The sequence below is a fragment of the Sprattus sprattus genome (genome assembly GCF_963457725.1).
Source record: "Sprattus sprattus genome assembly, chromosome: 2".
Classification (NCBI taxonomy): Eukaryota; Metazoa; Chordata; class Actinopteri; order Clupeiformes; family Clupeidae; genus Sprattus; species Sprattus sprattus.
In genome coordinates this window covers 9,489,113-9,500,899 of record NC_137921.1, presented here as the reverse complement: position 1 = coordinate 9,500,899, position 11,787 = coordinate 9,489,113, and the positions used below count along the sequence as shown (strand labels likewise).

General features: G+C 45.9%; 1 protein-coding gene across 1 annotated transcript in view; it reads left to right on the top strand.

The window, feature by feature from the left end:
• Positions 1-619: 619 nt before the first annotated feature.
• prdm16 (PR domain containing 16) overlaps positions 620-11,787 on the top strand; it is a gene marked incomplete at both ends in the record, with an annotated part of 279,658 nt that continues 268,490 nt past the window's right edge. Inside the window, one exon of the mRNA XM_080831771.1 lies at positions 620-656. Within this exon, the coding sequence (XP_080687897.1) occupies positions 620-656 (37 nt within the window). The remainder of the gene's footprint in view (positions 657-11,787) is intronic.

Genomic DNA, 11,787 nt, shown 5'->3' with positions numbered 1-11,787 from the left:
CAATAATGTTAAATGTTATAACATTGGGCCTCCATAGAGGCAATATAGGCTATAATCATTACAGCAACAATAATGACAAAAATAATATTTGGCGTTGTTGAAACTGACAACAATACACTGAGTACAAGTTCATTAACAACGGGAGAGATGTACTTTACCTCTTCGTCTAACACCGGTGTGTCCACGCTCTTTACCGGACGTGTAACGGGCTTACTGTAAATATTCGATTCGATCAGGATCACCTTGCTGGGGGAGATGCGACCTTGACCCCGCATACCGGGCTGTGTCCAGCGCGAGACCGGATCCCGCAGGTTTGCGCAAAATAAGACTTATAGCTCTTAAAGGAGTCGCGAGGAGAAGGGAGGGGGGCGCGAGATGGTGCGGGGAGCGGGAGGGAGGGAGGAGGGAAAGAGATAAGTGATCTAAAGGGGAGACGATAGGACAAAAAGTGATGATGATGAATACATTGGAAAGTTTTTTGGCCCTGACGAGGGTGTCAGATTGAATGGCCTGTGCGCATGTGCGAAGGTGTCCAAACTGACAATGCTTGTGAGATGAAGATAGTGTTGTTGCTGCTTCTGGGCTCAAGGAGGACGAGAGGAATCTACAAGCCGACAAGATGAGATCCAAGGCGAGGGCGAGGAAACTGGCCAAAAGTAGGTGTATTTTCCCTTCTCTCACTAGCAACCGGCAGCCCGATACTTTGAACCCTCGTGCAGATCACTAAAGAGTCAGTTTCATTGATCAGTTCCTGTTAGGAACGTGTCTTTGTCCCGTATATTCCTTTTTAAAAAGTATCCATCTGTGCGTGAAAGCTAAAATTCTCCGTAGTCCGTATGCCCACCCTTTTCGCCGTAGCTGCTTCGCTTTGCTTGTTCTCAACGTCAGAAGTTATATGTGATGAAACAACACCGCTGGTGGTTTCGCTCAAATGATAAGGAGGTAAAAAGCCTTAGCAAATCCTTGTGAGTGCTCCGCCACTAAATATTCTGTTTTTGATGCCGAAATGCAAGAAATGGCGAAGAATCGTTGCGCTAAAGTTAGCGAAAAGTTGTCAAAAGGGATAGTAACTTTTTATTGAGTCCTTCCAAGTCTTGTGAAACAATATTCCAAGCTTTTAATAGTGGGCGCTCGTGCACTGCTCAAGGTTGTGTGCAACAGTGAATGAGGCGCGAGCTGCTCCAAGCAACTCATTCACCGACAAGTGGACGCGATAGAGGAGAGGGGGAATTCGAAAGAAAACGGCTATATTTTCACGAGGATTTTTTTTTCCAAATGTATTTTTCTGCATTACAAGAAATAGCCTACACAAACCGGACCGCTGCGCTGTGTAGGCTGCAGTTTTTCCATTTGGGAATAGCAATCAATAATGCCTTATGCAACAAACACAGTAGGCTACTTTTGCCTGGACTGCTGCTCCACTCGTGTGGGGAAAAAATCGTTTGTTCTTCTGAGGAATGTTTATACCCGACGTGATTTAAGAGTATTTGCTTCTGAAGTCTAATAACATTTTTATAGGATATTTTTACTTGTCTGACTTCTCACGGAGTAGGCTTGTTTGTCAGTTGTCTTTGAATTCATTTATGGTTACAAATCCAAGTTGAGAACTAAAGTAAATAAATTAATATATTTTGTGACTGTGCTTGCAGGTTGTTCTTTTGCGTTCACGCATTTTTGTGGTCTGTGAAAGCTGTAGTTGTTGCTTTATTTGGCGTTGTTTTTCACTACATTCAGGTGACGTTTGCAAGGCCCGATTGAACTGTACAATTGGAACAAATAATGTTGCAAAATTCTTATGAAAATATTGAGAAAAGGAAGGCACAACACCCTTTCTTTAGGGTAACTGAGAATGAGTGTTGTTGTTTTGTAGAAGGGGATACTTTCTTGCCGTGTACTGAATGTTCATTTAACCAGGGAATGTCTGAGCAATGTAGTCTTGTTTGAAGGTTTTACGGCCTTTTCTAAAAATAATAATAAAACATATTTTCGAAAAGACAACCTGGCTCCTCGTCGGAATGGTGTAGAAATTAAACATTGTTGCATTGTTGCATATGTAATTTATATTTATTATAAGATGTATTATTATCAATACATGCTTTCTTGCCATTAAACAACTTAGGCTATGTGTAACATAGGCTACTATCACATGATATTTCTTCAACATGAATCATAGATTTAATCATATATTTTAGCCCGAAGTGAAAATACTGACGTACGTGTATGGATCTTAATTGTAGGCGTATTTTGTGACCTAGGTTTCTCCATGAATTTTATTATTTGCTATGTACATGTTGCTGCGGTCGGTTGTGTGTGTGTGTGTGTGTGTGTGTGTGTGTGTGTGTGTGTGTGTGTTTGTGAGGGGGGGTGAAATGGCCTGCTGCAGCTTCGGTGATTCTCTGTTGAACTGTTGGATGAGGCCCAGGCTGCACACGTGTGATTACCTGTTGATCCTCGCGCTAATTGGGATAAATACCTAGTCCTGCCAGACGGCACGCACCACGGCCTGCCTTGGCACTAATTAAATACTTCTCAGAGCCCGGGCACATTATTATCAAATGTTCATCGACAAACTATTATCAGAGGCAATTAGTCTGGTGGTTTGAGAAACGGGGGTCGACGTGGACACACGATTCTGACCCCGTTTTTGGACTGATACCGGCATCATTCAAAACAGGGCCTAACGCAGCTCTCCAGCAGGGAGACTCTCGCACTGCTACAACACCCTGTCTTCTCGAGTCAGTGACACGAGCTGTGGAGAGGTCACCGAGCACGGGACCTCACCACCACGGCTCGCGCACAAAAGAGCAATAACGGGTGGACAATGACGTCTCTCCTGCACAGGCTTCTGGCGTTGTATTTTTTTAACAGTGGAAAGTTGATGGTCACACACCACTCGCTTATGTCTGAAACGAGCTGCAGGGTCCTGCTGAAACGCAGAGTGAGAGAGAGAGAGAGTGTGAGAGAGAGTTAAGGGATGAAAGCTCCCTCTAAAAGTCAGTTTTAGGTAATTACCTAGCTCATGGAGACTCGGCCTCAGAAGTGATGTTGTCTTGACAAAGCCAACTTTTGTTCAACTTCACAAATTGCTCAAGTTGATCTTTGCGCGACCGCTTGTTGGTGTGGTTTCAAATATGTGCAATGATTTTTGTTAATTTGAACGTGATACATTTTTGCCATTTGAATATGATACAAATATTTTGATGGCCTTTAACCCAGGTTGTGACTAATTCTCTTTGCGGACATATGCCTGTCTGTCGACATGCAAATACAGAGGACCCGGGAATACAGGAGCGAGCATGTTTTAGGCCGTTTAATTTTATTTTCATCTTGGTTTAATGTATTGCGATGTAATACACACAAATACAGTCAAATATGCAAAACGGGGTTTGACCTAAATAAGTAGCCTATATTTTTAAGTAATTCATGACAGTAGGTATTATTGTTAATTATTCTTGGTATCGTTGTTGTTATTGTTATAAATAATAATTCATAATGAATGAGGTGACATTTATTTACGTAGCTGGACTAAAATAAAGGTGACATTCCTTTAGAAACCAGCCTGATAACAAAATCTGCAACCCTTCTACATTATAGTTAAGTGTATGAAAGTCATTTTTAATTCATTTAAATTTTTGAAACTTAATAAACAAACTATCTATTGTGAGCCAAGAAATTGTGATGGCACTCAGTCCGTGAGAATGTAAATTGAATGTCCCCCCCACACCCACCCCACACCGGGCCCAAGGGAGCCGGTTATCAAGCGTGCGAGCCTCGCAACCTGGCCGCCTGTTCGCTTGGCCCAGCATAATTAGCCATGGACCTTTTTAAACAGCGCACCTCTTAACAGTGGCAGCGTGTTCAGTATGATCGTTTTGTGATGTGTGTGTGTGTGTGTGAACGCTGTTTTCTTTCCCTTGGCGTTGCGGTTCAACTGGTTTTATGGCGTGGTGTTTACAGTGAATACTTTGAGGGCATATATTTGAACATGTAGCTTATTGTACTCATCTTATATGTTGGGACTTGTTGATCGATGCGAGGTATAATATTCAGCGTCACGCTGGCTGGCAGTCATTCTACATCTGATGACGCTATATTGTTGACCTCGACCTCACAACCACTCACACACACACACACACACACACACACACACACACACACAGGTGTTTGTGTATCATAAAATCTCACATGCATTAAAAAAAAAAAAAAGCAACCAGTCACAGCTGAAGTAAATCAGGCTACATATATATAATTGATTTTTCACAAGCAACATGGGGCACAAATTAGGTCACATTTACACAACTTCAAATTAAAAAATATTATTTATTTATTTATTTCCATTTAGGCAACAGTAGCGAAACAGACGGCACATTTAACCTCTCCCTCGAGTAGCCCTTCCGCGTAAACATTGCACTGTCGTTTGGTAATCCTGCGGAATTAAACTCAAAAGAGCAAAATGGACACGACAGAAAATGAGCTGTCACACGATACATCTAAACGGTCCTTGTGAGCGTAATGAATTTATGAATTAATAATATCCATTATTATCTTTACTATCACCACGACGATGGTGATGATCACCGTCGAATAATTTAATATCGTGTTTAAACACACACATACACACACACACACACACACACACACACACACACACACACACACTTGAGAGTTCCTTGCTCTAATGGAAAATCGAGATAAATTGTTTCATTCAGAAAAGATTCCGCGCTTTCCCTGCTGCTCCTGCGCCAGACCTGCCGCAATTTAAATGCACCAATGACGTCATTAAATAAATATGTAGCCCGGACACTTATCATCGGGTATCAACACTCCGGCTAGCACAGAGGCCCCTTATGAGAAAGCAGTCGCAAGAAATTTGAGGTTTGTGAGAGAGCTGGGACACACACACACACACACACACACACACACACACTCACACACTCACAAACACACAGAGTGCCACAAGAGACTAGCATTTGTTGGCAGAAGAGCCATAATAGATGAGGGTCTGGTTTACTATATGCTCTAGTAATAATAAAAACATTTCCTCACACATCCACCCTCCCAACTCTTAGCCATATACAACCCATTCCATCCTCTTTTGACACATATATTACTCACTCATACACACACACACACACACAAACCCCCCCCCACACACACACACACAAACCCACAATGCACTTCACCTCCCTTTACCTGGCCCAGTGAATGAGAGCCAGCAACATGTAGTGCTTTCATGGCAGCGTACTGTGGTAGAGGCTCCCCTGCCCAGCCCAGCCCTGCCCTGCCCCGCTCCTGTGCACTGTCTGTGGCCACATGCCCAAGTCCAGCGTCGTCGCCATGTTTTGACAGACACTACCATAACCCTGCAAACCCAGTGTGTTAAAGCAGCTCGCCGCCTGGCCGCCAGGTTGTCTATCTGTCTGACCGAGCACGGCCCCGGTGCTTCTGCCGGCACACTCGCGGTGGACGTGCATTACAAACACGGCGGGTCCCCCCAAGGCACACGGCTGGAGGGCTGACTTGAGAGCAGTGCATTGTGGGATGCAGCGGGAAGTACAGAGAAAGCCAGTGGTGTGTAAAGACCCATATTGGAGCGTCCGATGCCAGACACATAATCTTTAAGGTGTGAGTTTGTCTTTGATAAGGGGATCTGGCGAGAGGCGCGCTTAAGTGCTACCTTTTGTGTGACCGGTCTCAGATGTGATAATGTCCTTAATGGAGGGAGAGAGAGAGAGAGAGGAAAGAGAGAGAGAGAGAGAGAGAGAGAGAGAGAGAGAGAGAGAGAGTGGAAGTAAATGACTGAGTGAGATATTTGTTAGAAGGAAGAGGGTGTTTCACCAGCACCTCGTGAGACTGGCTAGACAAAGTTCAGTTGTGTTTGTGTGTTTGTTTGCGTACATGTGTGTGTGTACTTGTGCCAAGCCTGCCAGCTGCCCAGGCTGGATGACCTGATTCATTCTAACTGAAATGAATCTGAAGAATTGTACTGTTGTTTTAATGTTTGTAATAACCAACTCGCACCATATGTGCACACAAACGATCCCCCTCTGTCTTCCTCCTCCTCCTCCTCCCTCCCTGTCCTCCCTCTCTTTCTCTCCCTGAAGAGTCTGTGCCGTTGTGCCGTTGTGCAGTTGTGCCGTTGTGCCGTGTTAACCCCAATCTTTACAAAGTGGAAAGGTTGAGTGTCTCTGCTGGGGATCCAGCAGGAGCTGGACGTGGCTGTGCCCACAGAAAGTGAGAGAGAGAGAGAGAGAGAGAGAGAGAGAGAGAGAGAGAGAGAGAGAGAGAGAAACATAGAGAAAGTATGAAGCAAAGAAAGAGAGAGAGAGAGAGAGAGAGAGAGAGAGAGAGAGAGAGAGAGAGAGAGAGAGAGAGAGAGAAACATAGAGAAAGTATGAGGCAACGAAAGAGAGAGAGAGAGAGAGTGTGAAATGGAGAGAACGTATGAGGTAAAGAAAGAGAGAGAGATAGAGAGTGTGAAACGGAGAGAACGTATGAGGAAAAGAAAGAGAGAGAGATAGATAGAGGGGGGAAGAGAGAGTGTGAAGCGTAGAGAGTGTATGAGGTAAATAAAAGGAGAGACAGAGGGAGAGAGAGAGAGGGAGGGAGGGAGAGATATTGAGAGTGAGAGAGAGGGAGGGAGAGAGATTGAGAGGGAGGGAGAGGGAGGGAGAGAGATTGAGAGGGAGGGAGGGAGAGAGAGAGCAAGGGAGAGAGGGAGGTAGGGAGAGAGAGAGGGAGGGAGGGTGAGAGAGAGCAGAACTGCCTCAGGTGGCAAGCCCTCTTTGATGTGCCCTGTGGTTGGTTAGAGGTAAGGCACTGTGAGCTCGACCTTGCCCAAGACTGTGACACGTGACTCACAGTGCCCTCTCCACTCTACCACTTCCTGCTTCTGTGTGTGTGTGTGTGTCTGTCTGTCTCTGTCTGTGTGTGTGTGTGCGTGTATGTGTGTGTGTGTGTGTGTGTGTGTGTGTGTGTGTGTGTGTGTGTGTGCGTGTGTGTGTGTGTGTGTGTGTGTGTGTGTGTGTGTGTGTGTGTGTGTGTGTGTTTGTCTTTCATTGATTTGTGCATATTTACATGTTGGTGTATAGATATATTTTGGAAGTGTGTGCCTACATGTGTGTATCTGGACATTCGGGTAGGTGGGGGAGGGGTTGTTTAGTGTCTGCTACTGTGTTTGCAATGGCTGTGTATGGATATATGTGAGTGTTTTATTGTGTGCGTGTGTGTATGTGTGTGTGTGTGTGTGTGTGTGTGTGTGTGTGTGTGTGTGAGAGAGTGCATTCTGGAGTGTATGTGGCTATTCCTGAGTTTGTGGTTGTTTAGAGATGTTTTCTCACTTGTGCATGCATGTTTTTATAAAGTCTGTATGTTTGTGTGAGTGTGTGTGTGTGTGTGTGTGTGTGTGTGTGTGTGTGTGTGTGTGTGTGTGTGTGTGTGTGTGTGTGTGTGTGTGTGTGTGTGTGTGCTTGTGGGGGTTGGTGCGCCTCTCTGTGTGTGTGTGAGCTCAGGTACTCATTCGTCTGCACTTTTTTGGGTTTATTGCGTAGCCTTTAAATATTAGCGTGTGACATTACCCCATCACACTAACGCATAGCGATTTCAGTGTCATTAAAATCTCATCTTTATCAGTCATGACATTGCGGCGGCTTCGCACTATAGGTTGGCTTCGCCTGTGTTGGCTGTGTCTGTGCAGTATAACCCACTGCCTGTGCTGGCTGTGGTGCTGTTGGCTGTGTCTATGCAGTATAACCCACTGCCTGTGCTGGCTGTGGTGCTGTTGGCTGTGTCTATGCAGTATAACCCACTGCCTGTGCTGGCTGTGGTGCATTGGCTGTGTCTGTGCAGTATAACCCACTGCCTGTGCTGGCCGTGGTGCCGTTGGCTGTGTCTGTGCAGTATAACCCACTGCCTCTGGTGGCTGTGGTGCCGTTGGCTGTGTCTGTGCAGTATAACCCACTGCCTGTGCTGGCTGTGGTGCCTGCTGCTGGCTGTGTCTGTGCAGTATAACCCACTGCATGTGCTGGCTGTGGTGCCTGCTGTTGGCTGTGTCTGTGCAGTATAACCCACTGCATGTGCTGGCTGTGGTGCCTGCTGTTGGCTGTGTCTGTGCAGTATAACCCACTGCCTGTTGCCAGGTCTATTCCAGTCAGCTTTGAGCAGTCCCAGCCCCGCGCTGGCTCTACGCTGTTTTAGGCTGTCTCTTTATCTTAGTCAGTTACTGGCTTTCACAGTGTTTTGGCAGTTATATGTGCATGTCTTAAAGATGAGTTAGCACCCTGTTTGTGAATGTGTGTGTGTGTGTGTGTGTGTGTGTGTGTGTGTGTGTGTGTGTGTGTGTGTGTGTGTAGTTTTGCTCCAAGGGATTTGTGTGTGTGTGTGTGTGTTAACTTGAAGCTCCTGCAATGAGGAAGATGATGGATGAAGGTTGGAGCGGTGCAGGGGAACAGTGTGTGCTGGTTGGGATCGTCGCTGTGTGTGGGGTTAATTCTAGCTTGTTGAGGCCATTCAGTGTCTGAATGTGTGTGTGTGTGTGTGTGTGTGTGTGTGTGTGTGTGTGTGTGTGTGTGTGTGTGTGTGTGTGTGTGTGTGTCTGTGTCTGTGAAAACAGAGGTTATCATGTTACACACCAACTTTGTCTACTATCAGCTATCCTACTCACACACACACACACACACACACACACACACACACACACACACACACACACACACACATACACACACACACAGAGAGAGAGAGAGAGAGCAAAAAGGCCTATTTGTTTTTTTGCACGTCTTATTTCTCCATGTTCTGTCTGTCTTTATTTTCTGAACAGTCTTGCCTTCTTATGGCTTGAAAACTGTACTGGAGGACTGGAGGGTAACCTTTGCCTTATTTATTTTTTTCCATTTGTGTCTCTCGTCATTGGATACCAGGCTTTTGGAATTATTTTGACCTGCTAGGCTTAGTGTAAGATGCAGACTGAAACCTTATTCTCAGGGCTAGTGTTTTATTCTGTGTGTTAGCGGCAGGCTACCTTTTAAAAAGCTGTGCTAAAACGACGAGAGACAGAGAGAGAGAGCGAGTGCGACAGACAGAGAGAGAGAGAGAGAGAGAGAGAGTAAGAGAGAGAGAAAGAGAGAAAGAGAGAGAGAGAGAGAGACGACTACGGCGTTTCTCTACACTTTAACGATGGCCGACTCCGAGTGTGAGGCCTGTGTAGAACCTGACGTCACATCACATCTCTCACCAGGGGCATGATGGGAAGCCATTTGTGTGTCAGTCGTCCAATCAGCAGCTTGTGACGGAGCAGCACGGTGCTGCGACCAGCCCCGCGTGTGGGGAGGAACACACACACACACACACACACACACACACACACACTCACACACACACACACACACACACACGCACACCCAGAGGGTACACTTTTACTCCCGGAGTTTTGGGCACACCGAGAAATAATTAGCTCTCGAGCATGTGTTCAGCGGGGCTAATTTTAGGCCATAAAATGTCTCACGTCGGAGTCCCTGCCCAGAAAGTGCCAGTAAAGTTGCAATGGCCACTCACGCTCCTTAAGAGCCGGGCAAAGGGGGTTTACATGCTCTTTGGAAGCCAAATTAATATTGTGACGGACAAGGAAACGTGTCTTCAATTTGTACACATAAATTGGAGCCTGATGATTGTCTTCCTTCATTAACCAACCTCGCTCAGTCACATGGACCAGAGTGTGTGAAGCCAGCAATAGTTGCTGGTTGGTTGTTTTATTTAACTGAAAATATAAGGGAGGACAATATGATTTATATTTTCAAATAAAATAATACACATTATTTTGGGATTTTTCACGTGATTGTATTTAATTGTATTCATGAGTGTGTGTGTGTGTGTGTGTGTTTGTGTGGGCGCTTGTGTTTGTTCAAAAGCATATGTATGTTTGTGTGTGTGTGTGAATATGTGATACTTGGCTGCAACTGTGCCATGCTAATAAGTGGACATCCTACCCAGTTATGTTAAGTTGTGTGGAGGCGGGGGACGTGTGTGTGTGTGTGTGTGTGTGTGTGTGTGGAGGGGGGTCTGCAGCCCCGGAGGTTTTGGCACCAATGAGTGTATTTACAACACCCTCTTGTTCCCTGGCACTGTTGGCCTCTGCAGTGAAGCCACACTCATGCAGCCTGTTCCCTACCTGCTCCTCTCTCTCCTCTTTCTCTCCTTTCCTCTTCTCCTCTTTTCTTTTCTCCTCTCCTCCTCTTCTATTCTCCTCTCCCCTCTCCACTCTTTTCCTCTTCTCTTCTCTCCTTCTCTCCCATCCTATCCTCCTCTTCTCTTCGCCTCTCCTGTCCTATCTCTCTCTCTCTTTCTCTCTCTCCGTCTCTCCTCTCCTCTCCTCTCCTCTCCTCCGTCTGCTTCGGTGTCCTCCTCTCGCCCTTGTCTCCCCTCCTTGTTTCCTCCGCCCGGGGGCTGTTTTGTCAGAGACACAGCCCCAGACCTTGATGTTCCACCCTGGGCAGATAAGGCTGCTAACGTTGCCCCTCCTGGGGGTTCTTCCAGAGGGATGAATTTAGCGGGCGGTCCTTTCATGTCCCACGCCAACGCCGGCCCGTTCAAAGGCCCCGAGCCCCCTCTTCTATCGGGCCGCGCTTATCTCCGGTCCAGCCCCGGCCCGCCGTGTCATTAACACAAGAGATGGGCATGTAGTGTCTCATTAAAGCCGATTAAAATAGACTCACCAAAGACAGCGAGCGAGAGAGCGAGAGAGAGCGAGAGAGAGAGAGAGAGAGAGAGAGAAAGAGAGAGAGAAGGGGATTTTCGGAGAAGAGATCAGATTCTTTGAGTTGCCATGATAAAGGATTCTTTTTATGTTGCCAAGAGACCGTCCTGAGCCACTCTATCAGGCCCACGTCATGATTTCTTTTCTTTCTTTTTTTTCTCTTTCTCTCTCTCTCTTTCTCTCTCTCTCTCTCTCTTTTTTTCTCGAGGAATGCTGGGATAGGTAGTATAATTGAGCTGTCATTATCAAGTGAAAGTTTCTGGCAGTTGGGGCCAGTATTTGTTTAATACTTAACTTTCTTTGAGAAACTATGAACTGTGGAGGAGAGGACAAGAGGAGTAGAGAAGGGTGGGGTGGGGGTGGGGGGGGGGGGGGGGGGTGGGGTGGGGGGGGCCTGTTCCCTGATGAATGTAGTGCTTATTTTACTGCCTCTTCAAGTATGCCTGTCTATGAAAATTGGCTTAATTATATCAATGGTGTGTTTCTCTTTTCTTTTTTTTTTCTCTCTTTAGGTTTGCAACACAATTAGCCCATCTTGGTGGCTGCAATTTATTTTCATAAAAAATTAAACGGCTGGCATGTTGATTATGGCGCTCCCGCAAGAGCGAGCGAGCGAGCGAGCGCCTGCTCCACTGATGTGTTTAATTTCATTAACCAACGCGTAGTGTGCTGAAGAAAAAAATCTAGTAAATCCTCAAGCAGCCTCTGTGTTCTTAAAATGAACTTAAGGGCCAACGTTCGGCACAAACATCGGGACATGACAGGCCTGGTCAGTGGACTGCTCCTCTGTTGGTTTTTTCATAGGTCCAGCCTGTGTGTTTTAAGAGGGGTAAAGAGTGAGTGTTATCATTGGTGGTTTATCAAGCCTTGTCTCTGTGTGCGAACAGCCTTTTGTCACTCTGGTATACACAGTTGAATAGCCTCTTATTAGACCCCATCTGTTTATTGTATTATGCAGAGAACATGTGTATCGGGAGTGTTTTTCTAATTTGATTGATTTATTTGGACGGGGAAGAAACATCAGCTTAAACTCACAA